The 22063-nt window shown below is 44.5% G+C and overlaps 2 protein-coding genes across 11 annotated transcripts in view; one reads left to right on the top strand and one right to left on the bottom strand.

The window, feature by feature from the left end:
- Nucleotides 1–3986, top strand: part of bbs4 (Bardet-Biedl syndrome 4) — a 138096-nt gene extending 134110 nt beyond the window's left edge. For all 9 annotated transcript variants that reach the window (XM_059945870.1, XM_059945875.1, XM_059945869.1 and 6 more), the window contains one exon: nucleotides 8–3986. In XM_059945870.1, coding sequence (XP_059801853.1) covers nucleotides 8–102 — 95 coding nt within the window. In that variant the 3' untranslated portion in view covers nucleotides 103–3986. The remainder of the gene's footprint in view (nucleotides 1–7) is intronic.
- A 4193-nt stretch (nucleotides 3987–8179) lies between these two features.
- The window catches only part of LOC132378744 (neogenin-like), a 383956-nt gene continuing 370072 nt past the window's right edge, over nucleotides 8180–22063 (bottom strand). For both annotated transcript variants that reach the window (XM_059945868.1, XM_059945867.1), the window contains exons 22-28: nucleotides 20452–20599; nucleotides 19397–19632; nucleotides 18357–18449; nucleotides 16310–16456; nucleotides 14943–15200; nucleotides 14595–14731; nucleotides 8180–9787 (exon numbers count right to left, since the gene is read on the bottom strand). In XM_059945868.1, coding sequence (XP_059801851.1) covers nucleotides 9704–9787; nucleotides 14595–14731; nucleotides 14943–15200; nucleotides 16310–16456; nucleotides 18357–18449; nucleotides 19397–19632; nucleotides 20452–20599 — 1103 coding nt within the window. In that variant the 3' untranslated portion in view covers nucleotides 8180–9703. The remainder of the gene's footprint in view (nucleotides 9788–14594; nucleotides 14732–14942; nucleotides 15201–16309; nucleotides 16457–18356; nucleotides 18450–19396; nucleotides 19633–20451; nucleotides 20600–22063) is intronic.

The raw sequence follows: 22063 nt of genomic DNA, 5'->3' as shown, positions 1-22063 counted from the left end.
TCTGCAGATGGCTGCCTGACGCATATACAGAAACCTCCCTCGTTACCCCTGGAACCAGAATCAGGTGCTGAAGATTTGAGCAGAAAGCAAAGCCCAAGATAGCTTGTGTTAGCTTCCTGATCTTTAGAATAGGCAATTAATTACAGCACCATAATGTAATAGCGTCCTGTGCTATTACGTTACATTATTGCAGTGTCTCTATTATCTACAGATTTCAAACATTAGTTTGGTTTTCTACTTTCCATGTGTAAAGTTTAAGCCCCACACCAGCTGTCCCAGCTGGGATTGTACTCCCCTTCTCCAGAACGATGCCACCAGTCTGAGAAGTTGGTGGGAAACTCACTCTGCATGGATCTAGGAGGCTGTTCTGGAACCCAGATACACAGGCTGCTCAAAACTTTGCTTTGGTCTGTTATAGGAACCGAGGGTTTGCTTCTCACACCTAACCCTGGCATTCTCTCCGCATCACTTGTTCTTATAAACAGTTAGTAGTCAACAGATTAACCATTAGTCTCAGCGTTCAGCAATTGGGCAGTCTGCTGACTCTGGTGGAGCTGTTCTTGTGGCAGTCTAGTATGAACAAACCACTCTGAGTGGTTCTTAGAAAGGATGGTGAGGTAGTTCATTGTTTAGCCCTGGCAATGGTTATTTGGGAAAGACATCAGAACTTGGGCAAGCCCTGGTAGAGATCAGAAAAACTGCAGGGTCAGGGATGGCTGTGCAGTGTGTAGCCAAATGCTTTTGTTAAATTTTGTTAAATTTGTTAAACATTGAAGTAGACCATTCGCTTATTGTGCATCTCATAACATCTCAACAAACAGAACATTGGCACAGCTATTCCATTATAAGACCTTAAGACATAGGAGCAGAATTAGGCCATTCAGCCCATCAAGTCTGCTCCACCATTACAGAATTATTGGCTGATTTATTATCCTTCTCAGTACTATTCTCCTTCCTTATCCCCATCCCCTTTGATGCTCTGATTTAGCTAAAAATTTATCAAACTCTGCCTTAAATGTACTCCATGTCTTGACCTACACAGCCACCTGTGGCAAAGAATTCCACAGATTCAGTACCCTCTTATGGAAGAAATTCCTCATCTCTGTTCTAAATGGATGTGTCCTTCAATTCTGAGGCTGTACCCTCTGATCCTAGAGTCCCTACTATAGAAAATATCCTCTTTACCTCCATTCTATCCAGATCTTTTCAATATTTGATATGTTTCCATTAGATTCTCCCTTCATTTTTCTAAATTCCATTGTGTACAGGCCAAAGCCACTAAACACTCCTCATATGTCAATCCTTTCATTACTGAGATCATTCTGGTGAACCTCCATTGGACTCTGTCCAATGCCAGCACATTCTTTCTTAGATAAGGGGCCCAAAACTGCTCACAATACTCCGTGCAGTCTGACCTATAAATCCTCAGCATCACATCCTTGCTTTTGTTTTCTAGTCCTCAGAAAATGAATGCTCACATTGTATTTGCCTTCCGCACCATCACCAACTCAACCTTTAAGTTAATCTTTAGGAAATCCTGCGCAGGGATTCCCAAGACTTTTTTAACTCTGATTTTTGAACTTTCTCCCCTTTACAAATTAATCTACAACTTTATTCTTTTGCCAAAGTGCATGAATGTGTACCTCTATATTATTATACTGCACCTTCCACTTCTTTACCAATTCCTCCAATCTTTCTAAGCCCTCTGCAGACACCATTTCCTCAACACTACCTGTTCTTTGACTTGTCCTTGTATCATCTGCAAACATGGCCACAAAGCAATTAATTCTTTTGTCCAAATCATTGAAATACAACATGAAAAGAAGCAGCCCCAACACCGACTCCTGCTGCACATCACTGGTCACCAACAGCCAACCAGAAAAGGCCCCCTTTATTCCCAAGGTTTGCCTCCTGCTAGTCAGCCAATCGTCTATCCATTCTAGTACCTTACCTGTCATACCATGGGCTCTTATTTTGTTAAGAGGCATCATATGCAGCACTTGGTCAAAGGCCTTCTTAAAATCCAAGTACACAACGTCCGGTGACTCTCTTTGGTCTACCCTGCTTGTTATTTCCTGAAAGAATTCCAACAGATTTATCAGGCAAGATTTCCCCTTTAGAAAGCCATGCTGTCTTTGACCTATTTTATCATGTGCTTCCAAGTACTCTGAAGCCAAATTGAACCCAATGTCTTCCCAGCCACTGAAATCAGACCAACTGGCCTATAATTTCCTTTTTTCTACCTCCGCTCGTTTTCTTGATGAGTGGAGTGACACTTGCAATTTTCCAGTCCTCAGAAATCATTCCAGCGTGTAGTGATTGCTGAATAGATCATTACTAATGCCTCCACAATCTCTTCAACTATGTCTTTCACAATCCTGGGGTGTAGTCCATCTAGTCCAGGCCTTATCTACCTTCAGACTTTTCAGCTTCCCAAGCACCTTCTCCTTAGTAATCGCAATGACACTTACTTCTGCCCAATACCCTTGCATTTCTGGCATTCTGCTAGCATCTTCCACAGTAAAGTCAGACGCAAAATACTTATTTTGTTCATCACCATTTCTTTGTCCCCATTACAACATATCCAGCATCATTTTCCTGCAGTCTAATTATGCACTCATCTTTTTTTCACTCCATATGTATTTGAAAATAACTTTCTGCATGCTTTCTGATGGTTTTTAAAAGCTTCCCAATCTCCTACTTTTCCACTAATTTTTACCCTATTGTATATCCTCTCTTTTGCTCTTATGCAGTCTTTGACTACCCTTGGCAGCCATGGTTACCTCATTTTCCCTTTAGAATATTTCTTCATCTTTGTGATGTATCTTTCTTGTGCCTTCTGAATTTCCTCCCCTAAAACCAGAGGGCTTGCATTGAAGTTGGGGAGGGGGGGATGTGAGGGCTAAGTTTTTTTTACTCCAGAGTCGTGGATGCCTGGAATGTGCCTCATGGTATGATGGTAGAGGCAAATACACTGTTTTGAGGCTTTTCAATTATATATGTATCGGCACATGGATGCAAGGAAGATGGAGGAACATGAACATGGTGTAGGTAGGAGGGATTAATGTTTGGGTGTTTTTGATTTGCATCTTAGCTGGTTAGGCACAACATTGTGGGCCAAATGCCCGGTTCCTGTTCTATATACTGCATGCATTCAAATATAACCTTTTAAAAATAACACATTATACACAGATAAGACCTTCCATTGGCTCCAGAGGTTGCTATAAGAGATAGCATTGGCTAAGTTGCAGTGCAATTGCTAACATGTCAGGAATATTGTATTTGTACAACTTTAATTTCAATGCTTTGAAAGGACAATTGTCAGGAAAGTTGTCATTTTCTCTTGGAGGATTGTCATACCTATGGTGGTGCACTTCTGCAGCTTGAAAGGCAATCCCTGAGACCAAGCACTGGAAAGCTCCACTTAGTCCCAAGTGTTCCTTCCTCTCAGTCCTTCAACTGTCCTTAATTATCCCGTTCCCTTGTGAATTCGATATATGCCACAACTGTTTGGAACTAAAGATCAGTGAACTACACACACACACACGCACCCACCCTATTTGCTTGCACCATTTACCCGAGTCAGTGGAAGTGATCCTTTTAATAATCATAAAATGATGGCTTTGTGGCAAAGTTGGCAGTGATACAAAGATAGGTGGAGGGGTAGGTAATGCTGAGGAAGCAATGAGATTGCAGCAGGACTTAGACAAATTGGAAGAATGGGCAAAAAAGTGGCAGATAGAATACAGTGTTGGGAAATGTATGATAATGTATTTTGGTAAAAGAAACAATAGTGCAGACTATTATCTAAATGGGGGCAAGTTTCAAACATCAGAGGTGCAAAGGCGCTTGGAAGTCCCCAGAAGGTTAGTTCACAGGTTGAGTCTGTGGTAAAGAAGACAAATGCAATGTTAACATTTATTTTAAGGGGAATAAAATATAAAAACGAGATAATGCTGAAGCTTTATAAGACACTAATCAGGAGTATTGTCAATGGTTTTTCGCCCCTTAGTTCAGAAAGGATGTATCATCATTGGAGAGGAAGTCTAGAGGAGGTTCACAAGGATAATTCTGATTCTGAAGGAGTTAACATGTGAGGAGTGTTTGGCAGCTTTAGGCCTGTACGCACTGGAATTTAGAAGAATGGGGGGTGGGGTGTATCTCATTGAAACCTACCAAAAATTGAAAGGACTAGATAAGGTGGATGTGGAGAGGATGTTTCCCCTGGTGGGGGTATCCAGAACTAGAGGGCACAGCCTCAAAATTGAGGGGCAACCTGTTGGAACAGAAGTATGGAAGAATTTTTATAGTGGTGAATCGGTGGATCTGTGGATCGCTCTGCTGCAGACCGTGGTGGAGGCCAAGTCTGTGGCTGTGTTCAAAGTGGAAGTTGATAGTTTCCTGATTGGTCAGGGCATCAAAGGATATGGTGAGAGGGCAGGTGTATGGGGTTGAATGGGATCCAGGATCAGCCATGATGAAATGGTGGAGTAGGGACTCGATGGGCTGAATAGCCTAATTCTACTCCTATGTCTTAAGGTCTAATACTCAGTTTATTTTATTACCCCCCTTTTGGCCTGGCTGTCATCCTTCATTTTTCTGTGTAGTTAAAGCTTTGGCATTATTTTGCAACTGTGGCACAAATGTTAGTTTGTCAGGGACTGGTGATGCTGGAATGTGGAACCACAACCTGTTGGAAGAACTCAGTGGGTGGAACAATGAAAGGAATTGTCAAAGTTTCCTTTCCTCCCACAGCTGCTGCTCGTCCCACTGTGTTCTTTCAGCAGATTGTGTGTTGCAGTGATTTGTGTAGGTTTAAATAAGTCTGGCATTTAGAGTTAAATGCATCTATCTGTGAGAAAAATTGCCTTATGTGTTATTAAAAAGTTTCTAATTCTAGGGCAGATGTACAGCAGTTGTTTAAACTGTGTTTTTGGCCAGTGCATATTGGAGAAAGGTTTTGGAGAAAATTCCAGACTTTAGGCTGTCACAACAGAAATCATGGCTGCATGGTTGGGATGTGGAAGAGACAAGAACCATTGTCTGAAGAAAGGAAATTGAGAGATTTTAACATGAAGAAAATAAATTCTCAGGAGAAGTAGTGGGCCCTATGTAAAAATTCCCATGAAGCCTGGCTCTCTGGTCTTCTAATTTGTATTTTCTGTCAGCAGAGGTCCATGCCTGAGAAATGTTTCTGGAGGTGATGGTACTGTCTGAGTTTCATCATTTCCACTGCCAGTTTTGCAAGAAACCCTGGGCATGACCCTATGACCTCACCTTGCAAAAAAATAACTAGGCTTCTGATTCTAGTTATTTCCAATATTTTCTTTCCCAGTAAATATTTCAGATATCCATTGTCATTTTCAAAAGTTGCAATATTGTAGCCCAGCATTTAAGTTCTAACTGAGGGAAATGTGAATGTGTTATTATGAAACAAGAGAGGTGTTGAACATATTTGCAAGGATTTTAATGCGCACAAGTAATTAAATAAATATTTCCTAAATATGTGGTTTCTATAGAGCTTTCAAAATGTTATGAATCCGCCCTTCCCCTGAGCAACCAGTCTGGCATTACTCCCAGGAGTGGGAATCTTGCAGTCTGCAACAACCCTTACAGTAATGGATTTCAGACAGGCTGCATTAATACATATAATCCTTGCAGTTTATTTTACTAGATGTTTGCACAGTCTGTACAGGGTCTGTGATCTGTCCCTCTACATATAGGACTGAATGTTAAACCCTACATCCTGCCAGTTGTACAAATATGCTGAAGTTGGACTCCAGCACAGGGTTGAGACTGAATTATTGGCCCTGTCTTGCTGTGCAGAAACAGTGGGGCTGAAATAACTTGTAGCACTTGGCTGCAATTTTTGCACAGACAGGTAACCTGGCTGAGCCACTGATGTGTGTTGAATTGATTGCCCAAGGTCTCTCTGTATTAAGCTGGATATGTTCGAGTGTTTCCTGACAAAATCAATCTGACAGCTCAGTGGATCATTACAACACATTGTACATCCAAACTTAAGTCATTGAGTATATTTAAAGCAGAAATTGATAGGTTCTTAATTAATCAGGGTTGAGAGGGATAATAAATCAGCCATGATGGAATGGCGGAGCAGACTTAATGGGCCAAATAGCCTAATTCTGCTCCTATGTCTTGTGAACAAACCAAAATGATCAGAAGCAGGAATGGACCAACTAACTTCTCTACACACACTGGAACTTTTCTCCTTCTTGCTTATCAATTGTCCATCTAACATTGCCTTAAAATGGTCCAGTCTCTCCTTTACTTCATCCTTTTAGATAAGGGTATTAATCTTAGCTGAGATAACATTCCAGGAGCAGCACCAGGCCAAGCTGAGCAAACTGCAACACTAGATTACACACCTGTAACAAAGCCATATGACCCCACGACAGCACATCAGATCACCGCCTGTACTGGAGCTTAAGGAGCTACAGACTACTATCAAGTGCACCATGGCATTAATGATGACAGACCCAGCACGAGGTTAATGATGAACACGCAACCTAATTTGATCTGTTCAAGAATCATTTGATGGCAAGAAACAGCTGATGATCTGGTTACAGCATTGAAGATCTACCATGGCCAAAGACGAGCCATCCCAACCAATTAATGCACCATCCGGACTGTCTCATACTGACAACATGGAGGATTATCCAGGTCATTTCTATCCACATATTTGATAAGACAAATCCAGTGTAGCTCATTTCTGTCTCATCACTCCATTCCTGATTTTCAGCAGATTGATGACAATTCAACAAGTGGCACTTGCTGACCAGATCCAAGCCTGGTGTCACTAACACCTCAGCACAGCCTTGGTCCAGACAGCTGATTTGGGAGTGACTGCAAAAAAAATCAAGCTAGCATTTGATGCAGGAACTCTGGGGGTAACCAGTGTCAGTGAAAAGCATGCACGAAGCTCCATTCTGCTGGCAATATTCCTTGCCCAAGGTAAAACTGGGTTATGGGTGATCATCCCAGCACCATGACATCACTGCAGGAGTTTCTTCATTAATGAACATTCTGATGGAGAGGTGTTGGGATGTCTCTGGCTGTGGTGTCTAACCAGATTATTAGCTGTTTGTTGTGATCACACTGTTCAGTGATGACCACAGGAATTCCAATTCCAATTACAACTCCCCAGAAAGCAAGTGATCTAAATACTATCTCAGGCTAGTTAGTGAAAAGTAGTATGTACCCCACACAAATTGAGAGTTCTTTGAATTTATCACATCATTTTCACTCATCATTAATGTTCGTGGGACATTGATCACAAGCTCAAATGGTTGGGGGCTGGATATCCTGTCACAAGTGACTTGCCTCCCCAAAGCCTTTTGTCTACCTACAGGGGGAAAAATCAGAAGGTGACAGAAACTTGCCTAGATGAGGCGAGCCAAGAAATTCTAGCAAGCTCACACTAGTCCATGATAAAGTTACCTGTTTGTCACTCTTAAGCATTCACTCCCTCCACCATCAAGCTGACAAAAGCAGCATCTTGATCCCACATTTACACACCATGCTTGTCTGTCTGTGTTGTTATGAACTTACAACGTGAGTCTTCTACACCAAGGTCATTACAGAGAAAACTTCACTGACCCTTTTCCCTGTAGAGATGCTGCCTGTACTTCCATAACCACCATTTAGTTTTCGTTGACATCTCTAGCTAGACTACTAGGTTGGTACAGACCAGTGTGGCCAAAAGGGCCTGTTTCCATGCTGAATAGCTCTATACGGTAATTTGTGATTCAAAGGTTTAAGTCCAGGATTGACATTTTTCTTTCTACTGACTTTAAGTGGTCAATGAATAGAGTTAAAGACATCCTAATTGACTTCTTGACACGAGCCTCCAGCACAAAGCACAGATCCACAAGAAGTGATTCACCTCTTAATTCCACAATCGCACTTAAAGTGCTGGCAGATCTTCCCCTTCTGTAGACCAAATCCGCATTCCTGGCAGTGCACTTTCTTGCAAGCAAGCACTGCCTAGAGCTTTTCTCCGAGAGTGACTTAATGAGCAGAAGCCATTGAATCTGGTCACCCCTCAAGCTTGGAACCAGGTTAATCTTAGTACAGTAATCCATCAATACACTGGCTTCTGTGTTGATTTCACCGTTACTGGCAGTGTAGACTGTGAATAAATGTCTCCATTCACACATCCTCCTATTGGTTGAATACAAAATGTATTGGAATTCCAATATTACATTAGAACATGAAGTTTAAAAAAGCCACCGAAAATGCTACTAGCAAAGTTCTTTGTACATAAAACTACAGTAGTCTGCATCATTTCTACAATCGTGATTAATAAACAATCTGCACCTTCCGCGACCTTGGAAAACAGAAAGCTGCGTTAGCTAATGAGAACACTACAGATACAACAGAGGATTCCAAATTTTGAACACAGGCCAGAAAGAAAGGATTCTTTGTAAATAAAGATGGAAAAAGTGCAAAACAGATCTTACTGCCTACAACAGGAGGATGTTTTCTAAGTCTTCACAATAGCTTCGTTCAGTTATATTCATTACAATAAATTTCCTTAAACAGTTATATTAACATTCATGGAGATGTACATAGGAAGCAATATTCACAAACAAAGTAAAACCATGACTGTAGGAGCAATTACAACAATGTGATGGGGAGGGTGGGTCAGGCTAAATGAGATGATAGGAACTGCCTGTAATTGAATTCAGTACATGATTTGATATGTAATCTGATCAGAACCCAATTGATGGGATTGATTTGGGAGCCATATTATTGGGACCAATTCAGCTAGGTCTCCTTGGGGTACAGTAAATTCACCTATTTACTGAATTCAGTACAGCTTTAGTAACTGGAGCCTACCCACTCAACACAGTTACTGAGGGCTGGAAAATTACTGAGGGTATAATGATCATGTTAAATGCTGGCTATATAATCAAAACTCATCGATAGGATTTAATAAAGATCGTGCAACCAGAACCCATTGGTAGGGTTGAATTATTTTTTTTCCTTATGGCTAAATGATTTTCCAGTAGAATACATAAAGACAGTCTTCATATAAAATGTCAATTGCTGCACACATTTATTTAAACTAATGTGCTTTGAGTCTTGCCAAGCCTCTTTGTGAGTTCTTTGTGGATAGATCTTGCTGGTTCCATTTTACTAATTGTGCTTTAATCAGCTAACTTGCCAAGTCCAGCAGGAGTTGCTAAAAGATCACAGTGATGAGTGCGGACAGCTTGGCAGTTTTGTCAGAAGGTTGCAGAGTCTGGATGCCTTGGCACTGTGTGATGCGGAGGAAGCAAGAAATGGCCATGTTATTAATCAATGCCTCTCATCATCGGATGGTGAGGCAGTCAAATGTCACATCTGGATACCAAAGTAACAATTCAACATTCTCTTTATAACACCAAAAACGTAAACACGCAGTAAATAGACGATATTGAATGTCGAACACTATATCGGTATCTCCAGTACATTTCCAAACCAGCAGCAGTCTGTCAGAGCTGAGGGTCATCAGATTCCGACGCCTTGACTGCATTAACATAATATCCACAAGGCTGCATCAACTGGACTGAAATTGTGACAAAGGCATGTTCCACGAGACTGAACACATCACATTATGTTGTAGTCGACCCTCTGAGTGTCTTGTGTACTTGTGCAGACCTGCTCTGGTTTCAGTTTGAGTAATTGTTGATACTTTGATCTATGCTGTGGTGATAACATTGAGATCCTTCATCAACCCTGTGAGGTGTGCCATCTCTTCAGTTAGTTCATCTGAGCCATAATTCTGCAAAAAGATACCAAAGGTTATTGGCTTGCCAAAATAGAATTTAGCACACAACAAACCTTTACTTGAGGGCTCTTGGCTGACCTCCCATTGGTGTGAGGATTTCTTACTTGGTGAACCCTCATTTCTGCAAGTGGTGGCATTTTCGGAATGATCTAGTAGCACAATTAAGAGATTGGCAAATATGATATTATGGGCATCACTGAGCCTTGGCTGAGAAAAGATCTTAATTGTGAGCTTAACGTCCAAGCATGCACATTGTATAGAAAGGATAGGCACACTGGCAGCAGGGTGGCTCTTTAGTAAAAAAAAATTGAATCAAATCCTTAGAAAGAGGTGACATAAGATTGGAAGATGTAGAATCCTTGTGGGTAGTACTGAGAAACTGCAAGGGTAAAAAGAGCATGGGGAATTCCGGTATGCAGGTAGATTGGGAAAATCAGGCTGGTACTGGATCCCAAGAAGAGGAATTGGTAAACTGCCTATGAGATGGCTTTTTAGAGCAGCTTGTGATTGAGCACATGACAGAATCAGCTATTCTGGTTTGGGTGTTGCATAATGAACCAGATTACATCAGGGAGCTTAAGGAAAAGGAACCCTTAGGAAGCCGTGATCATAATATGATAGATTCACCTTGCAGTTTGAGAAGGGGAGACTAAAGTCAGATTATAGTGGAGTAAAGAGAATTACAGAGGCATGAGAGAAGAGCTGGAAAATGTTGATTGGAAGTGCTCTCTAGTAGGGATGACAGCAGAACAGCAATGGCCAGAGTTTCTGACAGCAATTCGGAAGGCACAGGAAAGATGGATCTCAAAAATGAAGAAGTATGCTAAAGGGAGGCAATATAGACCATAAGACATAGAAGCAAAATTAAGTCATTTGGCCCATCAGGTCTGATCCACCATTCCATCATGGCTGATTTATTATCCCTCTCAACCCCATTCTTTGATCAAGAATGTATTAACCTCTGCCTTAAATATACCCAATGACTTGGCCTGTCAGGTTGTCTGGGGCCACAGATTAACCACACTTTGACTAAAGAAAATTTTCCTCATCACTCACAAAATGCTGGTGGAACACAGCAGGCCAGGCAGCATCTATAGGAAGAAGTACAGACAACAAGTTCCCCCCCCCCCCCCACTTTCAAATCTCTTACTATCTTTTCTTTCAGTTAGTCCTGACGAAGGGTCTCAGCCCGAAATGCTCCTCATATGTTAACCATTTTTATATCCTTGGGATCATTCTCACGAAACTTCTCTCAACCCTCAGAAATCAGCCATGATGGAATGAATGGTGGAGCTCACTCAATGGGCTGAATGGATTAATTCTGCTCCTATGTCTTATGGTCTTAGGATTGTCTGATCTCCTCATTCTTACACCTTGTTGGGATTCTGCAAAAGGGCTCAACAGAAGTTGTTTAACTCAGCAGCTGCATGTTGGTTGGAGGTCCCAACAGCAATTGCCAATGGTCAAGTCGGAAGGAATAGCATCCCCAGGTCTACTGAACCTGGGCGGGGGTGGGGTGGATGGAGATTACATGACTGGCCTATATAGTGGTATAATGAGTGAAGGCGACTCAGAGCTGGTGTGAGAGACTGTTTCTTCTAGAGAAAGATTAGCCATTGTTGAATGGTACATTAGCCTCAGGAGGACAAATGGTACCAATGTTTAGAGAGTCAAGAAAAAGAGAGCACATTCTCAGGATGAGGGGTTGATCACTGGGGGAAAAGTTTAACCGTGGACATGGGAATAAGCGGATCTGAGGAGAAAGGGTTGACCATTAGTGTATAAATTTAATTATGGACATGTGGACAGGGAAGTCTAAGGAGAAAGTCAAGAAAAGAAGGAAAATTATGTAAAGCTTTGGAAGCTGGGATCAAACAAAGCACATGAGTATAAAGAAGCCAGAAAAGAACTAAAGAATGGAATTAGGAAAGCAGGAGGCGCCAGGAAAAGTCCTTGGCATTTAGGATTCCCAAGGCATTCTATGATACATCAAGAGCAAGAGAATAACTAGGGAGAGGTTGGGATCACTCAAAGATAAAAGGGGCAATATTTGCTTGGATGCAGAAAATGACAGCGAGGTACTTATTGAGTACCTTGCTTCAGTATTTACCAAGGAAAAAGATATGGAGGACCAGGAGATCAGTGCTGTGTATGTAAATATGTTAGGGTGTTTAGAGGTCAAAGAGGAGAAAGTGTTGGGCCTCCAAATGAGTATTAAGGTGGATAAATCCCCAGAGCCTGATGGAATTTACCCAGGTTATTGGAGAAGGCAAGAGATGAGATTGCTGAGCCCTTGACCAGGACATTCATGTCCTCTCTAGCCACAGGCAAGGTCCCAGAGGACTGGCGAGTGGCTAATGTTGTACGTCAATGTAAGAGAACAAGGGAAAATCTTGGTAATATGAGTCTCATGCAAGTTGAAAAGAAATTGCTGGAGAAAATTCTTAAGTATAGGACATATGAACACTTGAAAACCCATAGCCTAATTAGGGAAAGCCAGCATGTCTGTGCAGGGCAGGTTGTCTTACCAATAATTTTTTTTTGACAAGGTGATGAGAGAGATTGATGAGGGTGGGGCAGTGGATGTGGCCCATAGACAGTAAGGTGTTTAACAAAAGTCCCTCATGGGAGGCTAATCCAGACTATTAAGATGCATGGGGTCCACAGCTAATGGCTGTTTGGATTCAGAACTGGCACATAGAAGACAGAGGGTGGTGGTTGAAGGGACCTGTCTGAGCTGAAGGTCTGTAATTAGTGGAGTTCCGCAGGGATCTGTGCCGAGACCTCTGCTATTTGTAATGTGTATTAAATGACCTGGAGGACAATGTCGATGGATGGGTTAGTAAATTTGCAGATGATACCAAGATTGATATAGTTGTGGATAGTTTAGAAGACTGACAAAGAATACAGCATGATATAGATCAGATATGGACTGAGAAATGGCAGATGGAGTTTAACCCAGGTAAATGAGGTGTTGCACCTAGGTAGGGCAAGTGCACGGAGACAGTACACTGTTAAGGGCAAGGTCCTCAACAGTGTTACTGAGCAGAGAGATCTTGGATCCAAGTTCACAGCTCGACACTGGCTACACAGGATCAGTTCTGGGGCCTCTACTTTTCGTGATTTTTATTAACGACCTGGATGTAGGGGTGGAAGGGTGGGTTGGCAAGTTTGCAGATGACACAAAGGTTGGTGGTGGTGTGGAAAGTGTAGAGGATTGTCGTAAGATTGCAGAGAGACATTGATAGGTTGCAGAAGTGGACTGAGAAGTGGCAGATGGAGTTCAACCCAGAGAAGTATGAGGTGGTACACTTTGGAAGGATAAACTCCAAGGCAGAGTACAAAGTAAATGGCAGGATACTTGGAAGTGTGGAGGAGCAGAGGGATCTGGGGATACATGTCCACAGATCCCTAGAAGTTGCCTCACAGGTAGATAGAAAGCTTATGGAGTGTTAGCTTTCCTAAGTCGAGGGATAGAGTTTAAGAGTCGTGGGGTAATGATGCAGCTCTATAAAACTCTGGTTAGGCCACACTTGGGAGTACTGTGTCCAGTTCTGGTCACCTCACTATAGGAAGGATGTGGAAGCATTGGAAAGGGTACAGAGGAGATTTATCAGGGTGCTGCCTGGTTTAGAATGTATGAATTATGATCAGAGATTAAGGGAGCTAGGGCTTTACTCTTTGGAGAGAAGGAGGATGAGAGGAGACATGATAGAGGTGTACAAGATATTAAGAGGAAAAGATAGAGTGGACAGCAAGCACCTCTTCCCCAGGGGACCACTGCTCAATACAAGAGGACATGGCTTTAAGGTAAGGGGTGGAAAGTTCAAGGGGGATATTAGAGGAAGGTTTTTTTTACTCGGGAGAGTGGTTGGTGCGTGGAATGCACTGCCTGAGTCAGTGGTGGAGGCAGATACACTAGTGAAGTTTAAGAGACTACTAGACAGGTATATGGAGGAATTTAAGGTGGAAGGTTATATGGGAGGCAGGGTTTAAGGGTCGGCACAGCATTGTGGGCCGAAGGGCTTGTACTGTGCTGTATTGTTCTATGTTCTATAAGGTGGTTAAGAAGGCTTATGGAATACTTGCTTTTATTAGTCAAGGTACTGATTAGTCAAGGTTGATTTCTCTGGAGTGCCTTAGTCTGAGGGGAGATCTGACAGAGGTTTACAAGATTTTGAGAGGCATAGATAGAGTGGACAGAGTATCTGTTTCCCAGGGTTGAAATGTTTAATACCAGAGGGCACACACCGAAGGCAAGAAGGGGGGGTGGTGTTTTTAATCAGAGAGTGGTGGATGCCTGGTATGATGGAGGAGGCAAATACATTTAAGAGATACTTGGATGGGCACATGGATGTAAAGAAGATAGAAGGATATTGACATGTGTAGGTAGGAGGGATTAGTATTGGGAGTGTTTTTGATTTGCTTTTAGCTTTGAGCACAACATAGAGAGCCGAACGGCCTGTTCCTGGGCTCTACTATTCTATGTTTGTAGGGGATCTGAGGAGAAACGGCTGACCACTGGATAAATTTAATCATGGACATGGGAACATAGAAACCAAAGGAGGAAGTAGAAAGTGGAATTGTACTGGTGTAGAGAATGGAGAGTGTTGGAACTGTACGAGTGTACATGACAGACACTGTTGAGATTCAGAGTGGGGAGGGGGGGATCCAAATACAGATGGTTAAGGACAGGGAAAAGTAGAGGGAGACACAGTACCCAACGAGAGGGTGCAGAATACAATGAAGGATAAACACAGGGGGTCCAGTAGTGGACATGGGAACCCTGCATCAAACCTACAGCGTCAGAGTCCTCCAGCATTTTAGTGGATTCTGCGACATCCGGTGCACTGGGCACAGTGACGGCCATTGGGGACCTGCTTCTCCCCAGTGTTCCTATTGATGCTGTCTTCACTGAGTGCACTTGTGGGTTTGTTCCTGCAAATGAAACATCACCTGTCAGAGCTTTCTGCAGCAGTACCTTCACACCTTTCTTCCAACTTTGCACACAGCAAGAGATGCGGGCAGGTGGGAGGGAGGGGGAGAGAGAGGGAGAGGGAGACACACACACACAGAGGGACAGACACTTGAGGAAAAAAAAGCTTGTTCTCAGCCCTTTCATCAGTGCTCAGTGACCGTGCTTGCTCACCTGTCTGGGCCAGTAAGGGTGTACTGGATGAAGCTGCGTCATAGTTGGTGCTGGTAGGAGGAATGGCAATTACTGCAAAACTTTTCAGCGGGTGGGATGGACGCACATGAGCTGTTGGGACACTGCGGTTAGATTCTTCCTCCTGCGACCCTGGCAGATACGATACAGGGGGAACATCTGCCTCCAGGGTCTCTGCAGTGTGGGTCTGTGAGCTTAGTGCTGGTGACATGTCACTGTTGGGTGTATTTCGAACAGATTCTGAAAAGCAAAGTGTCAAAGTGTTAACTATCCAGGTTTCACCTGACCCTTCTATTACTCCATGTTTAATTGTAGAGGTGAGCTTCCTTCGTCTGAACTTTGCAATGAGTGGGCCATCAGTTTTCCTTTGGCTCAGGTTATTCAGCAACAAGGAACAACACTCATTAGAAAATGGGATCATGTGGCTCTCATTCCTGCTGTCAGTGAAGATCCAGAGAGGAGTACAGAAATGATTACTCCATGGTCTCTCGCAAATCCCACTGGGCACCGCAGCCATAACCCACCCTTGTGCCACAAGGAAGGTCCCACATCATTCCCCGGATACACCTGCTTTTGGAGCACAGTGGGAGAACCTGGACTACACTGGTCTGAGAACAACCAGAACTGCTTCTTCTCAAAGCAACATCCCTCATGGCCGATGCCATACTGTAGCCGCCCTCATTCTACGTCACTGGTGACGTTGAGGTCCGAACCCAAAAATTCTCCCCTCCCCCAAACTTCCCCAAATACCAAATCATCACCTTTTGACAGCATCCTCAATCCTCAAACCACTTCCCTCATGGCTGGTCGCTCCCTGATCTTTGTTCTATCTGTGGCTCCAGCTGTTCCTTCATCCCTGTCCCCACCTTCTCCCAGCCACAGTGTGGGTCCCAGGCATAAAGCTGCCAATAATGTATAGTACTAATGACTCAACTTTTCAACTTTTAATTCTCCTCAATGTTCAAACAATCTGTGCTAATGGTCATCCTTGTTATCATTTCCTTTCCCAGAAACATTCCTGTCCCCTGTCCTCTCCCTTTCTGAATTGTCTCCTGTGCCTGAACTCGCTGTCCATTGAATAACTGAACATAATTAGCGAACAGGCAGAATATACCAGCATCGCTATCCCTCCTCTCCTCAAAAACTTTTCAAGCGCGGCAGTGTGTGAGAAGTTTCAAAGTATTCTGATGTCTGAGAGCAGAAATGTTAATCAGGAATCCCTAACCTGAGGAATGAAGCTGGTGTAATGGCTGACAAAACCAGTGCCCTCACATCAAGAGAACAAAGAGCTAGAGGTAGAGGTAGCAGCTAATCTACAACCCTGTGACGAGGCAGGGTGGAGGTCTCACCTGTGGAGTTGGCCCTGTCTAACGAGGAGCCAAGCGGCCGGTTGCTGGTCTGACGGAGGTAACTGCGGGTTGGGGATGACAGCCCTTCACAGTGGTGATGGTGATGAGGGTTGTCGAGTGAATGGATGGGATGGGCACTAATCACAGCTGTGAATGAACACAACACAGAGAGCACTTCATACACAGAAAGGACTACAATGATGCAGAGAAACCCACCCCACTATACACAGACACACAGTCACATTCAGAATCCAGACCAAGTTTACAATTCCAACCCTCCCTAATCAGTACCTGGAGTCCTGCATCCAACCACTCCATCCTGGACTGCATGTTACACAAAGGTCCTGTCTGCTCTCTCTGATGCTCAATAAAAGATCCTATGGAACTCGTTCAGAGAATTGTAGGTGACTTCTGGGGATGCCTGCCCAGCTAAAGCTGATTCCTTAACCAAAGCAGATGGTCAATGTTCATTTCATTGCTTTGTGGATCTTGCAAAGCAAGTTGCTGCCCTATTTCTTAGAATACCTTTAGTTCAAAGTCCCCGTTGGCCAAACAACCTTCTTGGGTATTTTGGGTCACCAAAGTATTGTACAGTAGAGCTTCCTAGCCTACTCATTGCACTGGAACATCACTATAATATCCTGGAAGCCGCGGAACGGGTGGATCCTGACATAGGGCACAGAGGGAACATCATCTTCCCCAAACTATAAATGTTCCAAAAGCACCTTGCAGTAGATTAAGGCAGATTTCCATTGCTGTCCTAAGAAACAACCAATAGAGCTCTGCCTATTAGCTACAGAACAGTCTTGCTCAGCCCAGCTGAAACTGAGTTTGTTTCAGTTACAGCTTGTTTTTTTTGGAGCCAGATCGAATTCAAGGCACACACATACACTCACACAGACACACACATGCATGCACACTCACACACACGGTGCACATTTCACTCAAGTGCTGACATACAAAGTGTACACACATGGCTGAGATAAAGGCTGCAGCTTACGGGTTGCCAACAAGTGGATTCCAACCCCTGTGGCTGCTTGTTACGTCATCACGACCCACATATTTTACCAAAGCAAACTTTGCAATTAGCAGCAAGATAACCTCAGCAAATGAGGTGTATCATCCAGTAATTACAGATATTACACTTCATTTGGTGAGATTGTTTTAAATACTCATTTGTCCCCCTAATAATTTTAATGACAATCAGGTTTGGCTTTTAAATTAAAGCCGCAGATCCTCCAAAACTGTTGAAAATGTCTTAAGTGAATCTGTCAGTGTCTGACATTTTGGTATCAATGATCTCTGTTACGTTTTCATTTGATCAGTTTGGCCGATATTCCTCAGTTTTGAAAGTACAAAGAGATGTTGTAGAACTAGGGGAGACTCTGACAAGGTGAGTGCTCAGAGTGTGCTTCCTCTGCAGTGGAATCTGGATTAGGGATGTTGTTTCAGAATTAGAAGACACCAATTTCAGATGAAAATATGGAGGAATTTCTTTCCCTGAGGATCTGAAATATGTGTTTCTCCTCACAGTGGTAGAGGGGGATACAATGAACATATTCAAGACCAAGATCTTAGGTCTACAGGGAACTTGGATTCAAGAACATGCAGCTGAGGCCAAGGGCAGAGATCAGTACCAATCTTACTGAATGGTGTGCAGGGCTGGATGAGCTGAATATCCACCCCTGCAGATGTTCTCCTTCGCTCGGGTTCAAATCCACACTCTACCCTGTCAGTACCTCACTCAAGAGGTCAACAAAACTGCAGCAGATAGCATTCAGGATCAAAGTTCCTGTCATGTCAGATTCTGTTCTCAGCTGTAGCTCTGAGACACGACCATAACTCTGACTCAATGTGCTGACTTGTTCCCTGAATGAGGGCAGTCCCAACTATGCCACATGCTGACACTATGGATCAGAGAGACAGTTGCCTTTATCCACATCACACAGCGTGCACAAACATTCTCACATTATTACTGCCTGCCCTCTCAACACAGCTGTCCCATGCTAACAACCCCTGGGTGAGTGAGAAACAGCATCAGACATACGCTGTGGAGGGTGAGCATCAAATGGCATCATAATCTTTGGCCGCAGACCACGTCGACCACTCAAAGATGACACGCCATCCTCCAGTTCACGCCCTGTGAACAGAAACATCCCATAATTCTCCACACTACAGTCACATGGATGGCAACCTCAGAATGCAAGTACCCAGAACACCGTCACTCACTTCCTACAGGGCACTGTGCCTAGAATCAACCCCATCTCCCAGGGTAGGGTTAGAATGGACAAATCTGGGGAATCTCTCTAATCTATTCTGGATATGGGTCAAGCTCTAATTCGCTTGTGGCCTGAATCCTCGCAGAAACTGAAGGTCAGCATGTAACATTTGAGCTCCCCCTCGCAGCTATTCAGAAAGCTCATCTGTAATAGTCATCTCCCAAGGCCACCTGTGACATTCACTGAGTACTTCTCTTATTAAGTTTGTTGAGAGAATTGATGGAAAGAGTGGGAACTCAGGTGAACTTTTGCCCTCCTGGATGAAGGATCTACTATACCTGTTTCCTGTACAGCCCATCCCCACAGAGTCAGATACACTTCCACCCACCTCCCCCTCACTGAAAGCTGTTTCGCAGCTTAAGCTGGAATACTGTGGAAGTTGTGAATTATTTCACTCTATGCTGAGATGCATCTGGAAAGTACAAAAGTCTTTTGGGGCTTTGCTCATCTTTACAAAGAATTTCTCATTCTTCCTTACTCCTCTCAAAAGTTCTCTCAGCAGCCAGGGTCACCAGTTCCCACCAGGCGTCATCAGCTCCCAATGGGTGTCACCGGCATCTACTCGGCATCATCGGATCCTTCTGCTCCTGTTTCAGCGCAGTTTAAGATTTCCCAGTTTCTAGCAGCCAGGGGCCAGACCTTAACAGTGCAACAGTGCCCAGCCTCACAACCTTTATTCAATGTCTTTTCCCTTTAGCTGGAAACTCAGTCGAAGTGTCCTGGAAGATGACCCCAATTCTGAACAGGTGGCCCCACATCCTGTGGACCCCTTGGACCCCTGATCACAACAAACAAATAGTTTACTCACCCAGGTAGGAATTCCTGCGCTGATGGTCCTTGTCCACGGAGCTGTCAACGGGAGTGATATCCTGGGAATTGCGAGGAATAGGAGTGTCTGTCATGACAGGGTTAGGATCTGGTGATTTGTCATTTGGCTTCAGTTCCAGGCGCTCATGGTGAATCCAAAGGTCAGGAGGCTTCACGTCCTTTGAATTGCCTTTGTACTTGTGAGACCCATTAGCTGATTTACAAGCAGCCCGCTTCCTAGAGAGAAACAAAAGCAGATGAGGATTTTTAATGTTTTATTTCCTCTGACAGAACAAATGTGGTTGATGAGATACTTTCTTTGGACTACCCATCAACCCCCATCCCTGACATTCTCAATCATAGAAATTAACATTCCCTCCCTTTCCCAGATCCGACAAAATGTCTCAGCATGAAACATTAAACTCTCTTTCTCCTTTAACAGATGATGCTCCATGTGTCCTGTCGTACAAGCTCAGTGTCAGATAGAGAGTGAAGCTTTCTCCACAGTCACAAGACACACAGAGTGAAGCTCCCTCAACACCATCCCATCACACACTCCCAGGGTCAGACACAGTGAATCTCCCTCTACACCATCCCATCACACACTCCCAGGGTCTGACAGAGTGATGCTCTCTCCATACCCTCCTGATACACATTCTCAGTCATATTCAAAGTGAAGCTCCCTCCACACCATCCCATCACACATTCTCAGGTTCAGACACAGAGAGAATCTCCCTACACACTGTCCCATCACACACTCCCAGGGTCAGACACAGTGAATCTCCCTCCACACTGTTCCATCACACACTCTTGATTTATTGTGATCAGCAGAGAATTAATTAAAATCTAACCCCCCTCAGAAAAAAACACACGAGGAGACCGTCCCATTACAACTCCCATAGCAGGGGACAGGACAGCATGGGTTAAATACACAGTAAATCATTTTTGTACACTGGACAGTTGTTTCAATTCAATAAGCATTGTGCAGAAGTGTGATTTTCATTTCCTTGCTGTCTGGCTGAAGTTGACAGCAGTACTCATCAGGGAGTTACTCACTTTTTCTGCTGGTAGTTGGTCCTCCGCGTGCAGATCAACGCGATAATCACCACCATGATGATGGTGAAGACGCCTACAGAAATGATGATGATCAGCATAATGTTGCTGTCCAGGCTGGAGGTGGGACTACCATGAGGACTGTTGTGACCTGCAGATAAAAACAACAGCCGTCAGGGAGAAACTGCCCAGGGCTGCCGGCTCATGTAACCTGGCTGAAACTCACTGCAAAATTCAGCTCTGAGCCAGTAACTGTGTGTCAGGGAGAGGTTGTGACAGTGACTGAGTTGGGGACAGGTTGGGACAGTGACTGTGTCGGGAAGAGGTTGGGACAGTGACTGTGTCGGAGAGAGGTTGGGTCAGTGACTGCGTGGGGAGACACTGGGACAGTGACTGCGTGGGGAGAGGTTGGGACAGTGACTGTGTGGGGAGAGGTTGGGACAGTGACTGTGTCGGAGAGAGGTTGGGACAGTGACTGTGTGGGGAGACACTGGGACAGTGACTGTGTGTCGGGGAGAGTTTGTGACGGTGACTGTGTGGGGAGAGGTTGGGACAGTGACTGTGTGTCGGGGAGAGGTTGGGACAGTGACTGTGTGGGGAGAGTTTGTGACAGTGACTGTGTGGGGAGACACTGGGACTATGACTGTGTGTCGGGGAGAGTTTGTGACAGTGACTGTGTGGGGAGAGGTTGGGACAGTGACTGTGTGTCGGGGAGAGTTTGTGACAGTGACTGTGTGGGGGGAGGTTGGGACAGTGACTGTGTCGGAGAGAGGTTGGGACAGTGACTGCGTGGGGAGAGGTTGGGACAGTGACTGTGTGGGGAGAGGTTGGGACAGTGACTGTGTCGGAGAGAGGTTGGGACAGTGACTGTGTGGGGAGACACTGGGACAGTGACTGTGTGTCGGGGAGAGTTTGTGACGGTGACTGTGTGGGGAGAGGTTGGGACAGTGACTGTGTGTCAGGGAGAGGTTGTGACAGTGACTGAGTTGGGGACAGGTTGGGACAGTGACTGTGTCGGGGAGAGGTTGGGACAGTGACTGTGTCGGAGAGAGGTTGGGACAGTGACTGCGTGGGGAGAGGTTGGGACAGTGACTGTGTGGGGAGAGGTTGGGACAGTGACTGTGTGGGGAGAGTTTGTGACAGTGACTGTGTGGGGAGACACTGGGACTATGACTGTGTGTCGGGGAGAGTTTGTGACAGTGACTGTGTGGGGAGAGGTTGGGACAGTGACTGTGAGTCGGGGAGAGTTTGTGACAGTGACTGTGTGGGGGGAGGTTGGGACAGTGACTGTGTGTCGGAGAGAGGTTGGGACAGTGACGGTGTGTCGGGGAGAGTTTGTGACAGTGACTGTGTGGGGGGAGGTTGGGACAGTGACTGTGTGTCGGGGAGAGTATGTGACAGTGACTGTGTGGGGGGAGGTTGGGACAGTGACTGTGTGTCGGAGAGAGGTTGGGACAGTGACTGTGTGTCGGGGAGAGTTTGTGACAGTGACTGTGTGGGGGGAGGTTGGGACAGTGACTGTGTGGGGAGACATTGGGACAGTGACTGTGTCATGGGGAGACGTTGGGACAGTGACTGTGTGGGGAGATGATGGGACAGTGACTGTGTGGGGAGA

Source organism: Hypanus sabinus, chromosome 21, assembly GCF_030144855.1.
Source record: "Hypanus sabinus isolate sHypSab1 chromosome 21, sHypSab1.hap1, whole genome shotgun sequence".
Taxonomy (NCBI): Eukaryota; Metazoa; Chordata; class Chondrichthyes; order Myliobatiformes; family Dasyatidae; genus Hypanus; species Hypanus sabinus.
This window is presented reverse-complemented; position numbering and strand designations above follow the sequence as displayed.